The sequence below is a fragment of the Setaria viridis genome, chromosome 2 (assembly GCF_005286985.2).
Source record: "Setaria viridis chromosome 2, Setaria_viridis_v4.0, whole genome shotgun sequence".
Taxonomy (NCBI): domain Eukaryota; kingdom Viridiplantae; phylum Streptophyta; class Magnoliopsida; order Poales; family Poaceae; genus Setaria; species Setaria viridis.
In genome coordinates this window covers 195,239-223,172 of record NC_048264.2, presented here as the reverse complement: position 1 = coordinate 223,172, position 27,934 = coordinate 195,239, and the positions used below count along the sequence as shown (strand labels likewise).

The window sequence follows — 27,934 nt, the reverse complement described above, 5'->3', positions numbered from 1 at the left end:
CCGGCAACCCGCCTAGGGGGTACCCTAGGTGGTCTTTTATACGGTAAGGGTCGTCGAGAATCAAGGAATCAATGGTAACGCAAGGAACACGATTTAGACAGGTTCAGGCCGCTAGATCGCGTAATACCCTACGTCCTGTGTGTTGGTTTGTATTTGATGAACTGGAGTTGTCCTCGTGTGTCCTTGAGGGGGGGTCCCTGCCCGCCCTTATATACACGGGAGGGTAGGGTTACAAGTCTGAGTCCTAGTCGGGTACTATTACAGAGTTCTACTCGGTAATGGCCCGAGTAGTTTTCCATAAACATACTTGACTAGTCTGAGTAGGATACGCCCATCCTTGTTCTGATCTTGTCCGAGTACGTCCCTTGGTGGGCCATCCAAGGCCTACTCGTGGACCTAGGGTGTATGCCTGACACCAGCCTCCATGCCAACTTCGTGGTCACCACTAGCGCATGGCCCCACCAAATCATCGCCCTCAAACGCCAAGCAGAAGCTATGCCCTCAAGACACTGCGCCGACATCACCCTGATCCATCCAAGTGACAATTACAAGGGAATGATGGATAATCACTGGATGAGGAGGCAAATCACATGAACAAATATTTTTTCATGTGTTGGGACGGATGCGACTTCCCTCGTAAGTAATGGGTGGCATAGCCTGTAGCAGAAGTCCCTTTTTTATCCATTTCTTTATTACCATAGAGGGGTCCGCCCCTAATGGGATCGAGAGAAAGAAAGGACAGCTAAAATCCAGCTAAACTTTGACTGAAGGTGTGCACTATCCCTTTAGCTAGTTGAACCTAGCTAAATAAGTTGAAAGACCAAAATACCCCTACCTATTCCCTCCGAATTTTCCACTGCCACCACACTATATGTCCACAATTAACGAAGGGTAGACGAAGAGTAGTATAGTCTAACTAATTTAATTAGCTGTAGCTAGCTAAATAAAAGCTTTAGCCACCAGCTAACTAAATTTTAGTTGAGGAGAATCAAACAGGACCTTGGACTATACAAGTAGTGATTATTTTGACTTGCCTAACCAATGGACCCCTACACCCGTTTCTTGATGGGAAATAGAAAACCAGGATGTAAAATATGGGGAATTCGAGGACCAATAAAAAATAAGCAAGCTGCAGCTCCCATTGAGCAAATGGCAATTTGGTAAGGCGCGTAACATGTAGTCCCGCCCCGCCTGCATCCCTATTCCCGCTGATCGTCACCGCTCGTCATTTATATGCAAGGACGTACTGGGGCATTCCGGCCTAGCTCATCCTGGGAACCAACTCCCTCCAGTGTCGACTTTATTCCTCCCTCCAGCAAGAACCACGGCGTCCGGCGTCGGGGATCTCCTCTCCTGGTGAGCCACTCTGATCCAATTCCCTTGCACATGCACTTTTGCTCACACGCAACCAGCTAGCTAGTAACCTCGATTATTGCGTGTTCTCAAGTGATAGCGTTGTTCTTCGTTCTGTTTTGTGTTCTTTCCTATTGGAAACGAGACTCGTGTCAAGCAGTAGGTCGATCCGCACCCAAACACCGCAGGCGCGGCAGACCGTCCGAAACGCCAACAGCCTCACCGCCGCCTCTAGCTAAGATCTACTGCGTAACCTTTGCTTGTTGCCCATATATGCTTGAATTCGAATAGATCTATAGACTTGTAGAGCACTTTCAATTTGGATGACCAGCTAGCACTGTCAGTGATGTCATCAAAGCGTCAAGTTGTTAGAGTATGGCTAATAATTTAGCCATTGCTGACTTTATACTACTGCCATGTTACCTACAGCCAACATATATAATAATTCACTCATATAATGGTTATCTATCAGAATATCCTATATAATTTCTCTCATAAAGCCTTTACGAATTTGTGTCTCAACTGGCTACAAGCTTGCAGCCTGTTTTTGTTCTCTTTCCTCTCTAGCTTCTCTCCTTCATCTTATCACTAGCTAGTCTAATATGGCAACTCTTTCAGCCAACTTGTCTCACGTTATTATACTTGCTCTTAGCACAAAACATTTATCGATCATGTATGCCTTCGTAGACCACTAGAAGCTGGGCACGTGTTGAGAACGTACTCCTTCGCCTGTGCCACCAAAATAAATTAGGAGAGGCCTTCAGACCTACGAGTTGGCTGCTCCAAAGTTTGGTAGAGGTAAGGAAGGTGTTTAAAAGAGAATCCAGCTCCCCCGGGCCGGGTCAATGGGTCATCATAAACAATCAAGTCCCAGAGGTCCTATAAACAATCAAACTGAGCGCGCGGTCAATGGGTGCCACCCAGCGTGCCGCACACCCGCACTGTACCCTAACCCACCACCATCATCGGCCAGCGCGTTTGGTGCTAGTCAATAACGAAGGTCAGAACTTCGGTTCGGTTCTCGGTCACCAGTGTCACATGCCACTAAACCGTTGTTGTTAAACCGAGGTGGAATGATTAGTGTACCGGTTTAGATAGTTGAGAGGTTGATTAGTGTACCGGTTCGGTTCTCGGTCATCTGTTAATTATGCCCAATCCTAGTGACGACGCGGGCAGAACGACTACCACCACCAAGCCTCCCTCAACCCTCTTCCCGACCATACCAGAACCGGTCGTCGGAAGTCTGTGTGACGGTGAGACAATCTCGACTACGTTTTTCCCGTTCTCGGGATTGGTCGTGCTCGTGGTGTCATGGCCGATGATGGTGGTGTGTCAATGTCTCAAAAGCATTCTTTTTTATTTTTTTTCTTGATTAATGTCAGAATCTTTTAGGAATACCTAATTTGTGTAGATACTCATTTTATCCCAAAATATAGCTATTTTTAGGTTTGTACCAAGTTAAACTATTTTAGATTTGACCAAATTGACGTAAAAATATATCAAAATATTGGCACCAAATTAATTAGTATTATCAAAACAATCATGAAAATATATTTTCATGGTAGACTCATTTGGTGTTATAGATGAGTATTTGACTGATTTATAATTAATGCGAAGTGATTAGTGCGGATGAGCGATGATATGTATTTATCATGCTTCAACCATGGTATACTCGACCAACAGCTTGCTTACATGTCTTTAATCAACTTATCTAGAGGAAGAATGCCCAGCAGAGTCGATAGAAATGCCGGTCGTCATCATTACCTTGGGCTCATTGACGGGAAATGGCCAGAAGTTCATTTCATCAACGACTATGCGGTGTTCATGGGTTACCTGTCAATGGCTGTGACGGGGACAGGCATCCTGGTCCTTACGTGGTCCACCGTTGTCCTCCTAGGTGGATTCGTCACCCTGCTAGGGAAAGAGGACTTCTGGAGTCTCACGGTGATTACACTCGTTCAGACAAGGTGAGTCAATCTCAAGTCTGTTTCTTTTATTATTTCACTGTTTTTGTGACTAATCTCCCTCAATTGCGAGAAGAAATTTCTAGGTTTGTCTGGTTCATGATAAACATTATTTACTGGTAGCTAGGTTAGTTTAGCTTAGATTCGGCAACTAAATTACCTAGCATGTTGCTGTTTGTTTAAAAGGATTTGGATGATTTAGTTGCGTTACTATAGTACTAGGAAACGTTGGAACAGAAACGGGAAGACATCAACGCCAAACCGTTGGGGAGGACTTAGGTTGCCTACAGGTCTGGGCCGGACTAACACTCCCAAGTAGAGATGGCAATGTGCAATTGAAACCCGAGTACCTGATGGGTTTTATCCGATAATAAGGAGGTGGGTATGAAAACGTATCTTTACCCGTGGATATATTAATGATCAAAAATATCTACCTGTCGGGTAAGCGGGTGTGGGTATAGATGTATACTACCCATACCCCGCATACCCGTGGGTAAAATATACCTATCTATAATAGGTGATGAGTTTATAAATTTATACTTTGTTTAACAACTAATAATTTTCTTATTTGTAATACTATTGATTGGTTAAAAATTATCACATGTCTTGCTTTTATTTATTCATATTTATTGATTTGTGCATTTTATAATGTGTTATGTTCAATATCCTACTATTCTATATCGGGTACAGGTTACCTGTCGGGTACAAATACCCGCACGAGTATGGGTATGGGTAAGTTCCAATACATGTTCACGGTATAGGTATTTTAACAGGTAAAATTATAGTTGACGGGTGCGGGTATGAGGTGGCAATACCTAGTGGGTATTTACCTGTTGCCATCTCTACTCCCAAGCTAAACCCAAACCGAAGCTAAACTAAGACTAATATGCAAAATGAAAAGGTACTAAAATGAAAGAAGACCTTTGGATGGAGCTTTCCATTAACTCCGGATACTCTGCATCTTTTTAGTTAAAAAATCCCTATTTATAGAAAGTCGAACTGTAATAATCTAAAATTATAACTTATTGCGACTAAATGACTATATCCCGGAGAACATTCGAGGACAATTCAGTAACTACACCTCATGTCACATCTCTTTTCAACCACTCTACCTTCGAAATTGTATCAAACTCCGTACTTCTGAGTCATAGAGGTAGGAGTGGAAATGTGGATTTGGGTATCCGAATTATTCGATATTCGTATCCCCTAAAACGATAATATGGATATCCGTATTCACTGTGGTACCAAAATGGATATATCTGAATTCTTTTTTCATTTATTTTCTCTATCCGATTTTACATCCGTATTCAACGCTATTTATATCTAACAATGTGAAACTATAAAGTTATATATATATATATATATAACTAATGACAAATGATGTTAATTTGAACAATAATAGTGACATTGGATGGTGAGGCGCGTTGGCGGGCCAGCGAGCGGGCCAGCTGGTGCGGGGGCTGGCGAGCGGCCTGAGTTGGCACGGGAAGCTGGGCCAGGTGGGTCGGGTTAGAAGCCAGGTTTGGTTATCTTTAGGTTTTGATTTTTAGTTTGAATTTTGGTTTGAATTCAAAATTCAAACCTCACACAAAAGCAAGAATCCAAATAAAGCTCAAAAAGACCCAAATCAGTCACACAAGTTTTGAAAAAGAAATTTAGGTGAGAGGAATTCATAGCTTTTCAAATGAGCACCACATACAACCATAAAGGTTTTGAATTTTTTCTAAATTTTCACAAATTTAAATATTACAATTTTTGGGAATATTACAGTCCCCCCCTCCCCCCTCTCCCCTCCCCACAAGGATCTCGTCCTCAAGATTTAAGCTTCAGCCTCCTCAAACAGGTGTGGAAACTCCTTCTTCAAATCTGCCTCTTTCTCCCAAGTTGCCTCCCTCTCGGTGTGGTTGCTCCAAAGCACTTTGCAGTACGGCACGGAAGTCCTCCTCGTAGCCTTCACTGCACGGTCCAAGATCTTGACTGGGTACTCAGCATACTCGAAAGTGTCCTGCAAGTTGAGTGCCTCAGTGTGAACCTCCTCCTTGGGAACCCTTAAACACTTTCTCAGCTGTGAGACGTGAAACACCGGGTGCACTCCAGCCATGCTCTCCGTTAAGGCAACCTTGTAGGTGAGGTCTCCAATCCTCTTGATCAGCTGGTAATGTCCCACAAACCTTGGCGCAAGCTTTTCCTTAATCAGAAATCTCTTGGTTCCTCGAAGCGGTGAGACTTTGAGGTAGATGTGATCACCAACTTCAAAATACAAGTCCTTCCTTCTCTTATCTGCGTAACTCTTTTGGTGACTCTGAGCAATCTTGAGGTTCTCTCGGACCTTGCTCACATTCTCTTCAGCCTTTTTGATAGTTGTTGGCCCAAAGAGTGCCCTCTCTCCAACCTCGAACCACATCAGAGGTGTCCTGCACTTCCTCCCGTAGAGAGTTTCAAGCGGTGGCATTTGGAGACTGGCTTGCTAATCGTTGTTGTAGGAAAACTTGGCAAAAGACAAACTGCCCACCCAATCAGCTCCATAGGTAAGCAAACAAGCCCTCAACATATCCTCCAAAATTTGGTCTCTTGGTCTGTCCATCTATTTGTGGGTGGAATGTTGTGCTGTACTCCAAAGTAGTCCCCATAGCCTTGTGAAAGCTTCTCCAAAACTTGGCAACAAACTGCGGACCTCTATCGGACACGATACTCTTAGGTGCTCCAGGTAGCCTCAAAATGTTGTCCACAAACAGCTCTGCAAGCTTCTCAGTCTTGAAGGTGCTCTTCACCGGTATGAAGTGAGCTACTTTGGTAAGCCTGTCCACAATCACCCAAATTAAGTCGTTTCCTTTCTGAGTCCTGGGAAAACCTACAATGAAGTCCATGGAGATGTTCTCCCACTTCCAAACTGGTATCTCAAGCGGTTTAAGCAGTCCTGCTGGTCTCTAGTGCTCAGCCTTCACTCTCTTGCAAGTGTCACAACAGACGACGTGGTTTGCTGTGTCCACCTTCATATCTTTCCACCAGAACCTCTCTTTCAAATCTTAGTACATCTTAGTGCATCCTAGATGAACAAAGTACCTCGAGTCATGGGCCTCCTTCAAAATAGACTCACGGATAGCTTGATCTTTGGGTACACAGATCCTGTCCTTCAGCCAAACGGTACCTTTGTCATCCATCCTGTAATGAGTTGCCTTTCCCTTTTTCATCTGTTCCTGAAGTGACTCAATTTCTGAACATTGCAATTATGCTTTTCTAATCTGGTCTTCCAAGTCATATGTCACTTGTAGTTCATAAAGTTGTCCCTACTCAACTATCTCCAGCTTAAGCTTCTCCATCTCCTCACACAGATTAGGCTGCTCCTCTTTCACCATAAGGTTGTTCCAGTAGGCTTTCCTGCTCAGAGCGTCGGCCACAACGTTGTCTTTTTTGGGGTGGTAGTGGATCTCCAACTCGTAGTCCTTGATGAGCTCCAGCCATCTCCTTTGTTGAGCGGTTAGCTCGAAAGTGAAGAAGTACTTTAAGCTCTTGTGGTCGGTGTAGATCTCACACTTGTTGCTGATCAGGTCGTGCCTCCAAATCTTAAGAGTGTGCACAACAGCTGTCAACTCCAAGTTGTGTGTTGGGTAGTTCTCCTCATGCTTCTTCAGCTGCCTTGACGCATAGGCCACAACCTTCCCTTCCTACATTAGCACACAACCCAAACCTTGCTTGGAAGCATCACAGTACACCACAAAGTCCTTATTGATATCAGGCAGAGTTAGCACTGGAGTGGTGGTAAGCTTCAACTTAAGCTCCTAAAAACTCTTCTCGTAAGCTTCAAACCACTCAAACTTCACGTGGTTCTTCAGCAGTGCGGTCATCAGCTTAGCTATCTTGGAGAAGTTCTCAATAAACCTCCTGTAGTACCCTGCCAAACCAAGAAAGCTTCTGATCTCTATCACATTGCGAGGCTGCTCCCATTTTGTAACTGCTTCAATCTTAGTTGGGTCAACGGCTACTCCCTTTGTAGACAACACATGACCTAGGAAGGCAACTTACTCTATCCAGAACTCACACTTCCTGAACTTGGCGTAGAGTTGATGCTGCCGTAACTTCTCTAGCATGATCCGAAGGTGCTCCTTGTGCTCCTCAGCTGTCTCAAAGTAGATCAGAATATCATCAATGAACACTACCACGAACTTATCCAACTTCTCCATAAAGACCTTGTTCATCATGTTCATGAAGTAAGCATGTGTGTTGGTCAAGCCAAAAGAGACCACGGTGAACTCGTACAACCTGTACCGAGTAGTGAAAGCGGTCTTGGATATGTCACTCTCTCGAATCTTCATCTGATGGTATCCCAATCTCAAGTAAATCTTGGAGAAAAACTTCACTTTCCTAAGCCGGTCAAGCAGATCGTCAATTCGAGGCAAACGGTACTTGTTCTTGATATCATGGAGTTGAGAGTTCGGTAGTCCACATACACCCTCAAAGATCCATCCATCTTCTTCACAAACAGAACGGGCAAACCCCACGGTGAAGCACTTGATTGAATGAACCCTTCTTGGGCAACTTCTTCAACTGCTTCTTCAGCTCATCTAGCTCATCGACCAACATCTTGTACGAACGCTGTGCTACCGGTCCTGTGTTGGGTATCAGCTCAATCACAAACTCCACGTCTCGATCCGAGGGTAGTTATGTTAGCTCTTCTGGAAACACGTTGGGAAACTCACACACCATGGGTACCTCCTTAAGCATCTTGGAGTCCAAGCTGCATAGCATTGGGGCTGTCTTGGGGTACAACGGCTCAAACTGTACTTGAACTCCTCTCGGATGCTCCAATCTGATGAAGCGGGGGTTGCATGAAACCAGTCCCTTGTGCTTAGCCATCCAATCCATCCCCAAAATTACATCAATACTTGAAGACTTCAACACAGTCAAATCTACTAGGAACCGCTGCTTCTTAATCACCAACGGAACTGTCTTGCACTCTAGAGTGCTCCTGACCTCTCCTAGGAGAGAACTTGTGATAATAGGCCTTGGTCGAGGCGTAGTGGGGAGATACCGTTCTTCCACAAACTTAGTTGAAACATAGGAAAACTTGCCACCAGTATCGAACAGAACTGTAGATTTAACTGAATCAACTAAAAACTCACCGAGAGCGACGCTGCTGCTGCGTCCTCAGCTGTCAAGTGGTTCAGGCATCCTCGAGTAGGTGGCAAAGCTATCCTTGCAGGGTTCCTCTATGGCTATCCTCCTTGTGCGGGTGTCTTGACGGGAGTCTGGTACTGACCGGTATGGTTTTGTCCTCCTACCAGAGCCTTCTGCGGACACTCGAACGACTTTTGACCGGGCTGACAGCACGCGTAGCAGACAATCGACTTTGCGCCCTAAGGTGTTGTAGACTGCTAGGGTCTCGGCTTCCACATACCTGAACCTCCACCTCCTGCACTGGGGTTTCTATACTACTGCTGCTGTGGTGGGTAGCTGTGCGGCATTGGCTGCTGAAACTGCAGGGGTGCTGTCCTTGGCTTTTGAGATGGCCCTGGGCGTCCAAACTGCTCCTGACGCTTCCTCTTGTATCCACGAACCTCCTCAAACTCTAGCCTCGACTTCTCAACTCGAAGTGCATTGCCCACAAGTGCGTGCAGAGTCGAGCAGTCGTGAGCGAACAAGTGCATCTCCATCCCACGGTGCAGTCCCTTGCAAAACCATGCGAAACCAGTACATCTTCCTTTTTGTCTGTGTTGGTGTTGTTCGGTGTGTACCTCATCAGCTCCTGAAACTTGTTGGCATACTCTTGCACTTTCATGCTCCCCATCTTCAAGTTCCTGAACTCGTCGGCCTTGCGATCCATGACTACTTCAGGGATATGGTGGTCACGAAAGGCTGCAGCGAACTCATCCCATGTGATGTGAGCTGGGTCGGTGTGAGAGTTGCAGTAACTATCCCAACAAGCACGTGCTGTCCCAATCAGCTGGTAGTGCCAAAAGCCACACACTCCTCGTCAGTAGAGTCTATCAGGTCCAGCTTCTTCTTGATCTCCTTCAGCCAGTCGTCAGCATCTAATGGGTTGTCAGAGTTGTTGAACGTGGGCAGACGAAGCTTGGTAAACCATGCAACCTTCCTCTACAAGGTCTCAACTGGTGGGTTCCTGCACTATCCTCCCTGCTGGTTGACCTGGAGCAAAGCATCAGCCATGGTCTGCATAAGCTGCGTCTGAACGGCCATCACCTCTCCAAGGTTAGGTGGTGGCGGTGCCTGCTACTCCTCTGCACCTCCTGCGTTCACGTCCTGCTGGTCCTCCTAATCCTCTTGCTGTGCTTCTCCCTCAGCACTAGCTGTGTCTCCCTATGCCTCCATCTCTGGGCCTCGGCCACCACATCCTCCACGACGACCTCCACGAAGTACACCTCGGGGAGCGTGACCTCCACGATGACCACGACCTCTATCGGGGTTAGGCTTATCCTCGTTGGCCGCTTCTTCGAAATGGTGTAGCAACCATCCTGACCTCCTTAGTCCCAACATATGTTCCAAATGAGATCATAATCAGTGGTTACTCTCAAGATATTAGATAGGGGGTTAATTAATTTATTAAGAGAAATATAAAGATAAAACACACAAACAATGCACACAGACAATAAGAAGTATAAGAACCATAACATCCATGAAACTCCATATCACTCATGCATAGGCACCATACAAAAGAGGTGTATCTCGAGGTGTACAACAGAAACTTTCAAGATTATACGAGGATCACATCATCATACTACTACATCGAGCATCATGGTGGTAGACTTTAAACTAAGACATCATGGTGAGACTAACTCATCTAGTGTTAGAACATAAGCAACCCCTCAGTCGGAGAGTGGGAAGTCCTCATCGTCCACGTCTCCATCACCGGGGTGGTACTCGAAAGTAGGGCCCCTCCACAGACCTGACTCGTCGTCCGAGTAGACAGGTAGCTCCAGTGGGTCACCTCCGTACAGTTGAGTGAGTGTGGTGAGAGCTCGAGTCATGTCTTCTGTAGAGACCCTATCTAGTGGGTACAACTCCTGCATGTACATCCGGGACACTGGTAGCTCAAAGGTCTCCACATGAGGCTCCCTCCTGTACTCAACTAGAATCCAAGCGCTCATATCCTCCAACTCCATCATCCACCTGCGGTCTGAGCACTCCCAAATGACCTGAAGCCTCTCAACCAAGTCCCTAACATGGTAGCAACGTGAGCCAAGGTGGACTATGTTGTAGTAGTTCCTGTGCAAGTGGTGGTGAAGCTTGTCGATGACGCTATTCTTGGAGGCTAGAGCGGCGTCCAAGGTCTCAACCAACTCCTCCTTCTCCTTGAGCTTGGTGTTCTTCTCATTGATTAGCTTGTCCCTAGCGTGAATCGCGTCCTCCATTCGAGCAACCCTCGTCTCCAGCATGGCAATCTTCCAAGCATCCCTATCATCGTAGGGGTCTGGTGTGGTGTTGATCTCATCGTGGAGGTGGCGGTTCGTCTAGTCCAGCCTCTCCAAGCAATGAGTGAGCCCCTCGATCTGTCACTCAAGCATGGCGTTGGTCTCGATGCAGTTGTCCCAGCCCTTGCGTAGAGCCTCCATCTCACGATCGTAGTGGCACAACGTGAGGTCCTGGACGTGGATGCAGCAGGCAGCCACCCTGTACCTCTAATTGGGCTCCTCGTACGCATCCTGGTGGTACTCCTGGGCTGCTCTCTCGAAGTCTCCAGGACCGTGACACACCCAAGGCAGGCAGTGGTGTGGCGGAACACCTCGGATCAACTCAACTAAAGCACGGTTAAGTCGCTTAACACACGAATCTCATGCCTTAATCAAGTTAACTCGACGATCCGTCGGATTTCATCCGATTTAACCACTTAACAGGACTGAGTTAGCATAGCTCACACGAAGGTGAGTGGTTCCAGAGAATACAACAGATCCACAATTAGTTCAATAATTCATTACACACTGTTTGAAATCAGAGTTTTATAAGGTTCGAAAGAAACAACGGAAGACAAAACATAGCGGAAGCTAGCCATGGTGGAACACCTCGGATTAACTCAACTAAAGCACGGTTAAGTCGCTTAACACGCGATCCTCATGCCTTAATCAAGTTAACTCGATGTGCCGTCGGATTTCATCCGATTTAACCACTTAATAGGACCGAGTTAGCATAGCTCACACGAAGGTGAGTGGTTCCAGAGAATACAACAAATCCCCAATGGGTTTAACAATTCATTACACATTGGTTGAAATCAGAGTTTTACAAGGGTTGAAAGGAACAACAGAAGATAAAAACATAGCGAAAGCTAATCGTCGGGGTCAGATGTCCCTGGTGAGGCCAGCCAGGACATCATTGATCCCAATCCCCGCGGTCCGGGGAAGGATCCCACTCGACCGTCCACCCAGGAGGCAACTGGGGTGGCCAAGTGCCAGCAGCAAGCTCTGAAGTTTCAACTTCACCTGAAAAAGAGGTGCCACAAGCAGGGCTGAGCTTCTAAGCTCAAAAAGACTTAACCGACCGGTGGGAAAACTACTTCACCACTTCTAGACATGCAAGGCTCTTTGGCTGAGGGGTTTTGTTTGCCAAAAGCAACAAGGTTAGGTCCTTGCTTTCAAGGTTTTAGCTCATATTCTAAGTTCATTAACCAGTCTACATTGGCAACTTACACTAAGCAAGCATAGATCCAACATTGTGTATATAAGCTTAACATCAAGACCATGTCATCATCACACTCCTTTATTACTCAGTGTAGCATAGCGATCAAGCAGTCTCAAACTGTGAGAGGTAGACGAATCGATTCGAGTTCTTTAACCATGCATGGTGAACCTAACCTCACGACATCCGCGCACCACCGAGGGTCGCTTCCTGTGTCGGCCGTCCCCATCAATTCCCTAACCCGTGTCGGGCCCACTTCCCTTGGTGCAAGGTTCCACAGACCCGGCCTCTGCCGTTCTGTGACCACATTTGCCACCACGTGCGGCCGCAGGGGAACTTCGTTTCAGAGACAGTGGATCGAGTCGCTCATGTTTAGGTTCAATCAGGTACTAGGCTTCCCCATCCCATAATGAGTATGAGATTAGTACTTTCAAATACTTGATCACGAACACCACCACTGTCGGGCCTTAACAGATTCAATAAACAGACGGGGCGATCAGCCGACCACCAAAGAAGTTCACCAAAATCCTGCCCCGTCCATTGTCCTTATAGTTGTAAACAAAAGAGAAACAACCAACTCCTATAACTCGCAAGTGACAGGGAATCACTCGACTTTTACCGAGTCCTATTAAGCATGGCAACTACTCGACCCAACAGACTAGTGTTCAGATCAAAGGATCTAAGTCATGCATCTATGGTTGCAAATAACTCCTATACGTAAATGCACAATCATGAGAAGGAAGGCGTGTGCAAGTTTAGAAAGTTGGGTGCATGCTCCGGGGCTTGCCTTCAAGCAGAGTGGAGGGGAACTCGTCCTCAGCGGGTTCGGGTTCAGCTTCAGCTTCTGCGCTCGGCGGCTCTGCTACAACTTCGTCTTCAGGTGCCGGATGTAGCTCGTAGGTATCGTCAGCGAGATGTAACTCTACACGAATGCAAATGCAGGAGTTAGCACTTAGACGGTTATTTCAACAACACTTGCAAGTTTAAGCTCAGACACATGTGGCAAAGCTACAGGAAAGGTGGGGGAAGTTCAACTTCAGTTGGTGGGGAATAGGAGAAAAGGGTCGGATGGGGATAAACTCATGCTCTGACCCTTAAACTTAAGGAATAACTGTGCCGGGGTCCTCGAACTTAACATAGAGAAGTCCCCAATATTTTACACAGATACCCTCGGGTCAAGGAAAAGATACAGCCGAGCCCTCGGGCGAGGTGGATAAGGGTCGGCGAAATAGACAGGGTTGGGCGAGACGGAAAAGGGGTTGGGTGAACCGGAAAGGGGTTGGCAGCTTACCTTCGGGTCTATTGGTGAAGGTTTGGGGTCGGGAAGGAACAGACTTGGGCGGAAAGACTAAGGCACTAAGTCTTGGGCGGCGGCGAGGTTTTGACGGTGCTCCAGCGGCGGCGCTTCTTGTGGACAACAAGAAAGCTCTAGCACAGCGCGGAGGAACAAGCGGCTGGTGGATTGGGGAGAAGCGGGTTTGAGCGGAGAGTGGAATTCTCAAGAGCTCAGCGACAGTGCTCAAGTGCGCTCAGAGTAGGGGTGGCGAAATAGCGATGGCGAAGGGAACTCCGGTGGGACTCTGGTACGCCTTTTTATAGCTACGCGGAAGAGAGAGAGTTTGAGCAGCACGAGGACCGGGAAGACAAGGATGGAGTGCGCTGCCCTGGCAGTGATTGAGCGGCGAGGGGCGGCGGAACAGAGCCTTGGAGACAGGGTCTTCGGCTATTGGGCACTGGAGACAAGGCCGGCGCAGGCGCGGCTTTGTCGGGATTTAGATTTGGCGGAGCCGAGCGTGGTCTGGTCGCGTCGAGTGGCATATTTGACGGGCGTGTGACAGGGAAGAAGGCGCTGCCAGCGAGGGTACAACAGGCGAGGTGATAGGGCGAGCGGCGGCGCGAGCGAGCGCAAAATAGCGGCTTGCCGGGGCACATTACTGGCGAGGTGGAAAAAGGAGCTGTCGCTGCCGGAGTCGTGGATGGCGAGGCAGGTATCGTCGCGGAGCGAGCTCGTGGGGGCGCGACTGTGGAGGGGCGGAAAAACCGAAAGGCATCGGGGCTTGCAGCCGGGGATCCGACGAGATGATGGGCGCGGGTCGCGAGGCGGTCTGATGCAGCAGCGGCAAAATGCTGCCACGGCGGCGACAGGGCACCTTGGCGCAGCCGGCAAGGGCGCGAGCGAGACGAGGCGAGGCAGAAAGGGTTGCAGAGGGCTTCCGCTGCGATTGGGGAGGAGGGCGCGCTGATCCATCCTGTCGCGGCCGGCGACTGGGCGAGGCGGCGGGCGTCGGAGGAGTTGAGCCACGCGGCAGGGGAGCTCTGAAACGGCGCATGCTGCTCAGGCGCGTCTGTCTCGAGAGAACCGGGGAAAGATTGCGGGTCCACCAGTCAGTCTCATTTTCTCCACTGCTCCAAGATTGGAAGTAACACTGCCTTTGGACTTAGAAAGAACCGGCGGTTTTGGGTTGGGTTTTCAGGGGTCGGGACTGAGAACCGGACCTTGAGCGCTTAAGCTACGGAAAGCTGAGTCAGCGGGATTAGGGACTTCGGTTGAAGATTAACTCGGCTGATTATCCAAGGTCGTTACACTAGCGCCGGGGGTCGGATGTCCCTGGTGAGGCCAAACAGGACATCAGTGATCCCATTCCCACCGTCCGAGGAAGGATCCCACTCGACCGTCCACCCAGGAGGAAGCTGGGGTGGCCAATTGCCAACAACAGCAAGCTCGGAAGTTTCAACTTCACGTGAAAAGAGATTGCCACAACAAGGCTGAGCTTCTAAGCTCAACAAGGCTTAACCGACCGGTGGGAAAAACTACTCCACCACTTCTTGACATGCGGGGCTCTTTGGCTGAGGGGTTTTGTTTGCCAAAACCAACTATTTTAGGTCCTTATCTTCAACGTTTTAGCTCAGATTCTAAGTTCATTAACCAGTCTACATTGGCAACTTATACTAAGCAAGCATAGATCCAACGTTATGTATATAAGCTCGATCATCAAGACCATGTCATCATCAGACTCCTTATTTACTTAGTGTAGCATAGCGATCAATCAGTCTCAAACTGTGAGAGGCAGATGAATCGATTCGAGTTCTTTAACCATGCATGGCGAACCTAACCTCACGACATCCGCACACCACCGAGTGTTGCTTCCTGTGTCGGCTGTCCCCATCAATTCCCTAACCCGTGTCGGGTCCACTTCCATTGGTGCAAGGTTCCACAGATCCGGCCTCTGCCGTTCCGTGACCACACTTGCCACCACATGCGGCCGCAGGGGAAACTCCGTTCCAGAGACAGTGGATCGACCGCTCACGTCCAGGTTCAATCAGGTACTAGGCTTCCCCATCCCATAATAGGTATGAGATTAGTACTTTCAAACAATTGATCACGAACACCACCACTGTCGGGTCTTAAACAGATTAAATAAACAGACAGGGCGATCAGCCGACCACCAAAAGAGTTCACCAAAACCCTGCCCCGTCCATCATCCTTATAGTTGTAACTAGAAGGAGAACAACCAACTCCTATAACTCGCGAGTGACAGGAAATCACTCAACTTTTACCGAGTCCTATTAAGCATTGCAACTACTCAGACCCAACAGACTAGTGTTCAGATCAAAGGAACTAAGGCATGCATCTATGGTTTCAAACAACTCCTATACGTAAATGCACATACATAAGAAGGAAAGCATGTGCGAGTTTAGAAAGTTGGGTTCATGCTCTGGGGTTTGCCTTCAAGCGGGGTGGAGGTAGACGGGTCCTCAGCGGGTCCTGCTTCGGCTTCTGCGATCGGCGACTCAGCTACTGCTCCGTCTTCAGGCGCTGGATGCAACTCGTAGGTGCTGTCGGCGAGATGTAGCTTTACATGAATGCAAATGCAGGAGTTAGCACTTAGGCGGTTATTTCAACAACACTTGCAAGCTTTAGCTCAGACACTTGTAGCAAAGCTACAGGAAAGGTGGGGGAGTTCAACTTCAGTCGGGGGAAAACAGGATAAAAGGGTCGGATGGGGATAAAATTATGATCTGACCCTTAAACTTAAGGAATAACTGTACCGGGGTCCTTAGACTTAACACAGAGAAGTCCCCGATATTTTACACAGATACCCTCGGGTCAAAGAAAAAGATACAGCTGAGCCCTCGGGCGAGGTAGATAAGGGTCGGCGAAACAGACAGAGTCGGACGAGATGAAAAAGGGGTCTGGCAAACCGGGAAGGGGTCGGCAGCTTACGTTTAGGCCTACTGGTGAAGTTTTGGGGTCGGGAAGGAACAGACTTGGGCGGAAAGACTTAAGCGCTAAAGCTTGGGCGGCGGCGAGGTTGGACGGTGCTCTGGCGACGGCGGTGCTTCTTATGGACAACAAGCAAGCTCTGGCACCGGGCGGAGGATCAGGCGGCTGGTGGGTTGGGGAGAAGCGGGTTTGAGCGGAGAGGGGCACTTCTCAAGAGCTCAAGAAGCAGTGCTCAAGTGCGAGCAGAGTATGGGGCAGCGAAACAGTGATGGCGAAGGAAACTCCGATGGGGGCTCTAGTACTCCTTTTTATAGCTGCGCGGAAGAGAGAGAGAGAGAGTTTGAACAGCACGAGGATTGGGAAGAAAAGGATGGAGTGCGCTGCCCTGGCGGTGATTGAGCGGCGATGGGCGGCGGAACAGAGCTTCGGAGACAAGGTCTTTGGTCATTGGGCACTGGATACAAGGCCGGCGCAGGCGCGGTTTTGTCGGGATTTAGATTTGGCGAAGGCGAGCAGGGTCTGGTTGCGTCAAGCGGTGGATTGTGGGTGGCGGACTTGACTAGCGTGACAGGAAGAAGGCGCTGCAAGCGAGGTCGCAACAGGCGAGGTGACAGGGCGAGCGGCGGCACGAGCGAGCGCAAAACAGCGGCTTGCCGGGGCACATCACTGGCGAAGTAGAAAAAGAGCTGTCTCTGCCGGAGCCATGGTTGGCGGGGGCGGTATCGTCATGGAGCGAGCTCGTGCGCGGCGCGACTGTGGAGAGGCGGAAAAGCTGGAAAGCATCTGGGCTTGCAGCCGGGGATCCGGGCGAGGTGATGGGTGCGGGATGCGAGGCGGTCTGACGCAGCAGCGGCAAAAACTCTACCATGGCGGCAACGGGGCACCTTGGCACGGCCGGCGAGGGTGCGAGCGAGACGAGGTGACGCAAAAAGGGCTGCAGGGGCTTCTGCTGCGATTGGGAGGAAGGCGCTCTGATCCATCCTGTCGTGGCCGGCGACTGGGCGAGGCGACGCGCGTCGGAGAGATCGAGCCACGCGGCGGGGAAGCTCTGAAGTGGGGCGTACGCTGGCGTTGGCGCCTTTGTCTCGAGAGAACCGGGAAAACGGGTTGGGGGTCCACCATTCGGTCTCTGGTTCTCCACAGCTTCAAGATTGGAAGGAACACTGCCTTTGGGACTTAGAAAAGAACCGGCGGTCTAGTTTGGGTTTCAGGGGTTGGGGCTAAGAACCAGACCTTAGGCGCTCAAGCTCAGGAAAGGCTGAGTCAGCTGGATTAGGGACTTGTCTTAAGATTAACTCGGCTGGTTAACCAAGGTCGTTACAAGTGGTAGGGGGTGTGTGCCAGTAAGTCCCAAAGCTGTGCGTGGACCTCACGCACGGCCCTCCTGGCTGCCGTCCTATGGGCCTCCAAGATAGAGAGCTCAAAAGCAAGCACCACCACCTTCTCCATCTCAGGCACTCGAGGGTCTATCGGCACTATCAACCATACCTCCGTGGGCACGGAGTCCCTGCTATCCCTCATGCGGCCCTCGTAAAGCATGCGGGAAGTGCGGACTCCGGCTCTCTCCAAGCACTCGTTGAGGAGAGTGCAGAAGCCTCCGTAGCATACTCCGTCTCCCAAGAACGTACGCCACTCCTTCGTAGTCATCTGGAACACGTAGTTATGGTAGTTAGTAAGCCGTATAAGTTAGAGTAAAATAAGGTAATAATAGTAACAATTCAAGGAGTTGTATAACAATGGTATATATTCAAAAAAGAATAGGTTTAGGCTTCCTATACTATCGTCCATCGCTAGGGCTCGTCCTACAGTCAAGTATGGCTCTGATACTAGCTGAAACGGACCCAAATTCCCATTTCTGAGGATTCAAGCCTACGCACCTCGGTGATAGTCCTAGGAGGCTATCACGTGCGAATCCTTGTCTCAGATACTACAAATCCATACAACACAGAATAGAGAGAAAAATAGAGTACATTATCATCATAAGTAACATGAGTACGAGTACATCTCAACGGCACATGCCGGTACAAGTCCAACATGACTGAATCATGAAAGGTAAAACATCTATGCAACGGAAATGGAAACTATGGCGAACTCCATCTTCATATGCGACTTGAGCAAAGCACGATCCCTAGCCCTCTTAGCCGTCGTTGTCGAAGTCGTAGTTGGGTTCTGAGCCTGAAAAGCCAGCATCTACCCGAGAAGCGGGTAGGCCATGTCAACTCCCAAAAGCAACAAAGCTAGGGAAACGGGGGAATTATACTACATGCATGGGTAAAAACCTATGTATAGTTGTGGTAGTTTATGCAGCAGTAACAGTAGCAAATCAAGGAAGCAAAGCACATATCTCGAGGTCAACACCTCAACAAGGAAGTTTGCACAAAATACCAGATCCTTCACCCAAAGGGTCCAGCATCCAAACACACTAGGTGATGTGAGAGCTCCCTCCCCTCACATCTCAATGGCAAAAGCTAACCTATCTCCAAAAGGAGGGAAGGTAGAAGCATAAGAGAAGTTTAGTAGGAAGTAGCGGTAGTCAACAGCACTGCCCATACTAGTGGACACAGATTATAGCTATAGATTTATACACTCTACGAAGGTTGTACAACTGTACCCGCACGGGTGGAGCATGAACGGTAGCTAGTCGTCCAAACCCCACCTTACGGCTGGAGCCCTAGTAAGTGGATAGCTCTCTCCTATTTCCTAGAGTCTGGAACTGTCCTCGGCTGCAGAGCATGCCATCACCAGTGAGGACCTCGAAGCTGTGAAACCTACCCACGTTGGGGTGCAGTCTGGTCAGAGCAGGCCACTGCCTCAAACTCCTTACACGATCCTCCTATTGTCCTACAGGAAGAGCACTATCCACTACCAGTCTCGAACCGAACCTTGCCCGGACGTAAGCGAGCGGTAAGTACAAAAAGTAGCTATTATGACTAGTGATAAACTGACTCGATCCTTAAGCGGCTGAGAGAGACCACTCTACCAACAAGTACGTGCTGAAGCACCTGCTGCGTACAAGTACGTCACCTGCACCTCAGTAACATACAAGGTACCTGCCACAGGTATGGGGTATGGAGAGAGTCTAGAAAGCTCTCTCCCAGCAAGGCACTTCTCAGTACCAACCACGGCTCAGTCTTGTAAGTACCCATCAAGGAATCACACTCACCCAAAACACACGCGAGAGTGTTCAAGGAATTCCATCACCAAAACCATGGCAAGTGCCAATCCATAACTCAAAAGCATGTATATGGATAATAAACGGTGGACTAGCTAGAGGTCTTTAGCTAGTCCACAAAAGTAGGTCAAAAAGGAAACAGGATAAACAATTATCAAAGTATGGCTAAAACATTGGCTATGCAATCCATCATCATCAAGCAAGCAATATAAGTAAAGCGCTAGCAACTAAGCATGCATAGGATCTATATGATTAGGAGTGATATGAAACCTTGTCTGTAGTCGATTGGGTCCTTCTCAGAGTAGATGGGGTCTTGAAGGTCTTCCTGGTCGTAGCTCGGGTCTGATAAAACGAGATACGATGAAACATAAATTAAACGACATTACATCTAGACAAAAACTCCAAGAAAGCCAAATTTAGAAGATTCAAATAACTCCAAACTAGCTATAAACAGCATGAACTCTATTTTACAAATTTAATGCAACTGGTTTCATATTTTTCTGAGTTAAAATGAATTAGTTATGAATTTTTAAAGATTAAAGGATTTATTTAATTATTTATTTAATTTCTGAAAAACATTTATTACGGGGATTTAGTCAGCACGGGGTTGGGCCACGAGTCATGCTGATGTCAGCGTTGACCTGGTCAAGATCAACGATGGGCCCCACGTGGCTGGCAGCGTGGCGCGGCGTGCGGCGGTGCGGCACGTCATGGCGCGCGGTGGGCGTGAATGGCGCATGTGGGATGGACGCGGTGCGTGCATGGCTAGGCAACAGTGAGCACGGAGCACGAACGGTGCGGAGCGTGAACGGCGCGGCAAGACGGCGCGGTGATCGCGCACAGCGCAAGCGGCGGTCTAGCAAGCGCGCGTCGGCGGCGAAGGCGTGTGCCTGCAAGGTGCGGTGCGCGGATAGTGGCACGGAGGCTAGGCATGGCAGCGGTGCGAAGCGGCGAGCGGGCGTGAGTGATGCAAGCGGACTGGCTAGGCGCGAGTGGCAGGCGGTTGCGGAGCGCGTAGGCAAGGGCGAGCAGCACGAAATGAAACGGCGAGCGTGCGAGGCAAGGCGTTTCAGCGGCCGGCGGTGAGCTACGATGACGGTGACCAATCTACACAGCTACACTACGCCTATGGTGCGGAAAGAAAACGGATGGGAGGTGATGGAGGGCAGCTCCGGCTCCTTCCCGCGGATGGCGCCCTCCTCCTTCTTCTCCCACTTTCCTTCTTCTTTCTTTCTTCCCTTTCCTCCTTCTTCCTTCCTTCCCCCTCCCTCCTCCTCTAAAGTTGGCCAGATGGGCCGCCCAGCACGGCACTGGCACGGGCACTATCTTGCACGGCACTATCTGGCACAGCACTAACAGGCACGATTACTTAGTCGTGACGTGCCGTGTAGTACCGCCGTGCCTAACTGTCAGCACAGGCACGGCACTAACAGGCAGTTAGCGTGTCGTGCCGTGCCATAGGGCACGGCGGCACTACAGTGCCCGTGCCGGCCCTGGCACTAAGTGTGCCTACCACTCTTTTTACATAGAATTACAAGCATAATTCAAAAATAATGAGATTCACAAGCAATTTAGAACTTATCTTTCTATATTCACAAACACAAAGTCACAAACTCACAACACAGTCACACAGACAGAGTCACAAAGATAACAAAATAATATTTTATTGGGAGCTTTAGTGCAATGGCTGCCTCATTAAAAACCTATCTAGGTAAAACTCACCCTTGTGAGAAACCCTAGACAGAAAAAAGAGTGCAGCCCAGCTCCAATTATAAAGTTCATCACAGTCCAGTACTTAATATTACAGTCCCATTACATAAATGATAACTAATCAAGATAAAGTTCTTTAAAAGCTTCTTCAAGGTTCTTGTCCTCCACCATGTGTTGCAGCCTTGCTTCTGCAGCCTCCCAGTCTTTGATGCAGGTGAGCATCTGCACCATGTCAGGCTTTAGCTTCCTCCGCCGCTCCTCGATGATCCTGCCAGACATACTAAAAGTGGATTCTGAAGATATGGTTGAAACAGGAATAGTTAATATATCCTTAGCCATGGTTGACAATACTGGATATATGAGTTTGTGTTGATGCCACCAGTTCAAGATGTTAAAATCATCATCTAAATGGTTCACTGTGTCACAGTCCAAGTAAGAAACAAGTTCAGAAACATTACCACCTGAAGAACTTGCAGCCTGCAGAAGGGCAGTTGCAGATGTATCTCTAGCCATGCTTAGAGTAGCAGCTAGAGTATGCATGCCACAAGCAGAACCAACATCATCATCATCATAAATTTCATCCCAAGCAGACCTTTTCTTACCAGATAGGTTAGGAGGTGCAGTCCTCCTCAACCTAACACCTCCATATTTCTCCTCATACTTGTTGCAGACATCAGTAAGTCGAGCTCTAGTGCTAACCTGGTAAGCACTGTAATCTGTACTGGTAAGGGTACCCAACCTCCTGAGCACTCTATTGAAACCTTTCATTTTAGCTCTAGGGTCCAGGATGAATCCAAAAGAATAAAGCAAAGGTATGTCCCTCCAGTATTTGTTATACTTGTCTATCATAGGTTGAACCACATGTCTGATGTGAGTATCATTAGCATAATTCTTTAAGTGCATAGCAATCTTAACAAGATAATGAATCATAAGTGGAGATGTAGGATAGTACACACCAGACAATGCAATTGTAGCATCATAAAACAGTTCAAGAAATCTTAGCACTTTCTGTCATAGCCCAATTATCATCAGATAAAAGCAACTGATCACCTTCAACCCTAGGATATTGAGCAACGATGAAAGTTGTGAATGAGACCTTATGAGGAAACAAATGCTTAAGCATTAGATATGTAGAATTCCACCTAACTTCCATGTCTAGCTGAAACTTTCTAGACCTAACACCAGTGGCAATGCAATAACTTTTATATGCGGCAATTCTCTAATTAGATGAGTTTAAGAAAGATATTGCAATTCTAAATTTCTCACTCAATGGCTTAAGAGCAGTTAGGGCCTCCTTAACAATCAGATTGATAATATGGCATGCACAACGTTGATGCAATAACAAAGAATTAACTGAATGTGCATTGTCATCCCTATCATCTTCCACAACTTCAATGCCAAGATATTTAGAAAGAACAGGTCTAAGCTTTTGCATGGCTAAAACATTAGATGATGCATTGTCCAAAGTAACAGCAAAAACTTTTTCAGTCAAACAATAGTCATCAAGTACAGATGCAACACGATCAGCAATATTTTGATCATTGTGTGAACAATCAATCAGCCTAAGACCAAGCACTCTCTTCTCTAGTTGCCAATCAGAGTTTATGTAGTGAGCAACAACACTGAGGTAGCCCTCTTTGGCATTACCAGACCAAATATCAGAGGTTAGACACACACAATTAACACCAGCAGATTTCACAATCTCAACAAGCTTATCCTTGCAATCATTGAAGTATTTTAGCATGTCTCTAGTGGTGGTTTGCCTAGATACTGCAATAAATTTAGGATTATGAGCAGTTCTAATGTAATCTTCAAATGCATAAGATTCACCCAAAGAGATAGGAACATCAAGCCTAGCAAGCAGTCTAACAAGTTGAGTACGAGCAACTATAGGACAGTAGTCCCAATTACGAATACTACCATCAGGATTAAAAGAGATTTGTGACTGAGACATGCGAGTTTTCTCACGCCTTCTAGGGCATCTATCCCTATGGCGGGTGAGGTGACCAGTGCCACCACTAGAGCGCCCAGAGTACTCCTTAGAGTAATGGATGTATTTAGCTCCATACCTTACCTTCTTACCATTCACCATTTTGAATATCTTCTTGAAATCAAGCCACACGGCCGAGGTAGAGGGGTGTGAGCACTTACCGTTGTTCTCTTCCCCGTCCCCGTCCACTTCCTTATCACCGCAGGGCTCGAGGACGATGGGAGGTTGAGCCGCACGGCCGAAGAGCTCCGCGGCATCCTCACGCATGTCATCCTCATCATCATCTCCGGCCACCCCGCAAAGCTGCCTCTCTTGGTTCGACCCACCCTGAACCGGCTCATCGTCGTCGGATCCAGCCATCGTCACACACCCACGCCCCGGTTCCTCAACGGCTACACAAAAACAAGAGTTAGGGTTAGGGATAAGGGATCTATTGAGCAAGGGTTAGGGTTAGGGTTTCCTACCTTGATAGCCGGAGCACCGGAGTCACCGGCGACGTTGACGAAGCACAGATTCAGCAAGACCGACTATGGATCCGGCGAGTTCTAATGCGGATCCGGCGAGATCGACGCGGGGTCGAGACCTAGTGAGGCCGACATGGAGATGACGAGAAGGAAAACGTGAAGCGAGAATGCGAGATCAAGAATAGGTGATAGGAGTATACATGGCCGTGCCGTGTGCAAGTGCCGGCAGAGGCCAGAGGCCACCGGAGGGGGAGGAGAAGGGCAGAAGGGAGGGGATCCAGGGAGGGAGGCAAAGAGTCGCTCTCGCAGCGGAGAGAGCTGAGAGCCAGATAGAGAGGAGAGCGAGCGAAGAGAGAGAGAGGAGCGGTACAAAAGAGCTAGGGTTACGGATGGGGGGTGCGGATGGCTACGGCCTTGCTTATATACGCGCCCCCGCCAACGGTCGGATCCAACGGTCGGATGGAGTGGGGGAGGAGGATCCGATGGCTGATAGCCGTTTGAGCCGTGCCTTATGCGGGCCGGCCCATTAAGCGTGCTGTGCCCGTGCCGACACTACAGGCCGAATTGGCGGTCCAGACACGGCACTAATGTTGTGCCGTGCCTGGCACTAGCACGATGGCTCACGGGCCGGGCCATTGCCGGGCCGTGCTTCTTCGTGTCGTGCTCGGGCCGGCCCGTCGTGTTAGTGCCAGATGGAAATCTATATCCTCCTCTACCCACCGCCCTCCTCTCTTTCTTCCCTGGTAGCAAGGCGGCGCCCCAAGGGCTTGGAGGTTCCATTTTATAGCCGACGAAGGTGGTTCAAGGGCAAGGTTGCCGGCGGCCGTTCATCCCTTGGGCAGGCGCAAGGGGGCGGCGTGGCCGTCATCCCATGGCGCTGTACTAGGGCAACGGCGCGGGGGCAAAGGGCAAGGAGGTCTTTCCCCACCGGCGGAAGGCTCTAGAGGCAAGACACGGGGCTCGGCCGGCGGGAGAGCGTGCCAGCGCAGCGTGGGGCGTGCCCGTGACCCAACGCGTGCGGCGCGCGCGCGGTCTACGGGAGGAAGAAGAATAGTGGCCCCAGGTGGGCTGGGCCGGTGCGCAGGTGGCGAGTGGCTAGGCTGGCACGGCTGTTGGGCCGAAGCGGCGAGGCGGCTTGCGGAGCGCGAGTGAAGCGGCCTACTGGGCTGAAGCGGAGGGAAGCGTGCGGCTGTGATAGCTGGGCTGGCGAGGCGCGTTGGCGGGCCAGCGAGCGTAAACCCTAGACGGCCGGAGCTGGCGTGGGAAGCTAGGCTAGGTGGGCTGGGTTAGAAGCTAGGTTTGGTTAGCTTTAGGTTTTTAGATTTAGGTTTTGATTTTTAGTTTGAATTTTGGTTTGAATTCAAAATTCAAATCACACAAAAGCAAGAATCCAAATAAAGCTCAAAAAGACCCAAATCAGCCACACATGTTTTGAAAAAGAAATTTAGGTGAGAGGGATTCATAGCTTTTCAAATGAGCACCACATAAAACCATAAAGGTTTTGAATTTTTTCGAAATTCTCACACATTCAAATATTACAATTTTTGGAAATATTACAATAGGTCGACGACCTGATTAAGTCACCGTACCGAACCCAAACACAACAGGAACCTTACACGAAACAGCCTTCTATTCAACAGATCCCTCGACGTCAGGAGATAGTCTAGGATATATAGATACAACAGCGTATCACCCCAATATAATAAATAGGTACTGGTACCTTCATTTTAAGCATCGAAACCCTAGCCTACAAGACTTGTAACCTAGCACCCCTTTGTATTAATTCACTGAGATAATACAAAACATGACTGGACGTAGGGCGGCTTTTATCTAATGGTTTCGTAAACTACTTGTTCTTGTTCCAACTTGATTGATCTTCGATGGAATACAAGCCAAATATCAGCTCATCCGAATCGATCGTCTATAATTATCCTATATATCTTTCCAACCATGATGCTAGCTAACCCCCCTTGTTCTTGTTAAACAGCGTATTCAATATTTTCCTGAAGAGGAATATAAGCCATATTGGGTATTCGTTCAAGCGCCTACGGGAGTCCGCACTCTCCGTTGCGTTGGCGCGGAAGGATCAGTACCGGCTCTGCAGTATAAGGGGGATGGTTCGACTGCTGGTGTTCACCATTTTGCTGTGCCCGCTGTTTGTGCTGTACCTGTTTGGGCTGTTTGTATCCCCCTGGATCTCTCTGTGGCGTCTATGGCGTACAATTGTCAGGCACGGCAACATGTTGAGAGGAGAGGCAAACTTGAAGCCGGCGCTACTGATATTGTACTCCCTGGCTCTGTTACAGGGCGTGCTCTTCTATTACTGGGCCATCTCTGCATTCGAGGAGAAAAAGCTGGTGAAGCAAGTGGCCGAAGCATACGAGATAGACGAGGAAGACAAGGCACGCGAAACAGTAACAGACTACCTGCGCATGATCAGGGAGGGATGCGAGAAGGACCTATCGTTTGCCAAGGGCAGGAACCTCATCACGTACTCTGTGGACCTGATGGACTCCAATTCTCCCGACAACTACCTTTCCGCGGCAAGGATCCTGGACACGCTTATCCGGCAGTTGAAACATACGGGGGATAGGCAACACACGCGGATAAGGAGAATGGTTGCGTCGGCATCAAATTCTGACGACAACACCGGGACAAGATTTAACCTAACTGTTGTCAACCTGCCGCAGCGTGTGGTGAAGAACCAGCAAAGCCTGATAAAAAACATGATCGGATCGACATTATCCAGCGACACCGTCAAGATATTGGTTCAGATGCTAGATTCCAAAGATGAAGATGGCAAAAAGATCAGTGAGATGAGGTTGCGTGCCATGAGGATTGTGGAGCATTTTGCCAGCGAGATCCGTCTGGACAAGATCATGTACGGTATCAGGAACATATGTTCGTTGCTCGAACACAAAGAATCGGAATCAGAAGGATCGGAAGACAAATATCAAGTGTATCAAGTATATAGTACAGGCATGAAGATCCTCTCGAAGCTCGCCAAGGATGATGAAAACTTGAAGCACATGAGCAACACGGATGGCATCATCAAGAAGATCGTCACGGTGATTGTACAGTGTGACAAACTCCACCGCAATGAACATCATGACGAATGGTTGACAATAGCAGGGCCAGGCATGCAGCTTATAAACCAACTCGCGCCGTCTGCTAGTTCAAAACCCAACAATGTGCACCAACTAAGTGAATTTCTATTACTCCAAAATGGGATCGGAACCCTACAGAATATGATCGACTGTCAAAAATGCAAAGGGGATGCTGAGGTGCAGAAATCTCTCATAAAGGCTCTAGCACAAATGATATCCACCATGAGTATGAGTCAGCAGAAGTTGCCCGCGGAAAACAAAGATGGAAGCAAGAAACTCATACAAAGCTTCATCAATTCACTGGTACTCAAGTTTCTCGACGGCAGTAGCAAGAGCTTCAGAAATTTGGCTGGTGAATCGCTGGCGCAGCTGTCCCTCACAAGTCTAAACAGTACCAAGTCGATCCTCAGTGCACAGGTTGGTATTGCCGATGCCCTCACTGTTATTGTAACGGACAAGAAAAGGAACAAGCAGTACAGAAAAAGTGCAGCAGATATCCTGGAGCATATGTGTAGGCATTACAATATTGATGACGCCGCTGCTTTCAAAAATCTGAGCAGTGCAATGATCCGTGACATTCATAAGGTATGCAATCGCTGTCAACTAGAGTAGTACTAACTACCGTTTCCGCTAACCTTATAGATGAGCTGATGAATCCACGTCGCAGGTGGTAAAGGAAGTACTAAAGGGTGACTCCGAGAACCGCAGGTCGAAAAGCTACGTAGAACTGCACGAAGCGTTGGCAACCCTTTGTAAGACTGTATACATGAAACTGATCAGCGGAACTGATTTGGTTCCGGACTTGGACGCCGAAGCCGCCAAGATCTGCAAGAGCATCGAACTCGACCCGGCCGTACCATTCAGTGAACTTGTGAGCAGGGCACAACAAGTCGTGGATAAACATAGAAGACGGTCATTGGAGGATTGGGCGGCCAATTCTACCGACGATGATGACGACACCTGTCGTATCATGTGACTGCGCATGGATTCTCTCGTGTCACCAGATGCGAAGGAGATCGATGCGAAGGAGCCAGGGAGATCATCGATCATGGTGGCACTACTCTCATGGTGTTGTGTGTCGCGGTGTCGCCGCGAAAACAGCTGTTTAATTTGTAGCGACCCTTTAATTTGTTCCTGATCTGTTTACCGCGTCGTCCTCTCTTCTGAGAACTATATATATGTGTCGTGAGCATTTGAGATTATTATCATGTATTCCATGTGTCATGTGTGCAAAATTTGTATCTGGCGTAACAAAAGAGCTTGAACAATGATCGAAGTCTTTAAGCTAATTCAGTGTGGACCATATTCATTATGCATTGATTAA

The 27,934-nt window shown here is 48.6% G+C and overlaps 1 protein-coding gene across 1 annotated transcript; it reads left to right on the top strand.

The window, feature by feature from the left end:
* The first annotated feature begins 1,130 nt into the window (after window positions 1-1,130).
* On the top strand, window positions 1,131-27,934 carry LOC117843287 (uncharacterized). Its single transcript, XM_034723855.2, has 4 exons — window positions 1,131-1,356; window positions 3,069-3,320; window positions 25,491-27,195; window positions 27,278-27,934. Exons 2-4 carry the CDS (start codon window positions 3,076-3,078, stop codon window positions 27,584-27,586), a joined length of 2,259 nt encoding a protein of 752 aa, XP_034579746.1. The 5' UTR covers window positions 1,131-1,356; window positions 3,069-3,075; the 3' UTR covers window positions 27,587-27,934.

Coding starts and splice junctions, on each gene's coding strand:
- LOC117843287 (XM_034723855.2), top strand. CDS start 3,076: ATGCCCAGCAGAGTCGATAGAAATGCCGGTCGTCATCATTACCTTGGG. Junction 3,321..25,490: donor ATTACACTCGTTCAGACAAG/GTGAGTCAATCT, acceptor CTTGTTAAACAG/CGTATTCAATATTTTCCTGA. Junction 27,196..27,277: donor TGATCCGTGACATTCATAAG/GTATGCAATCGC, acceptor TCCACGTCGCAG/GTGGTAAAGGAAGTACTAAA.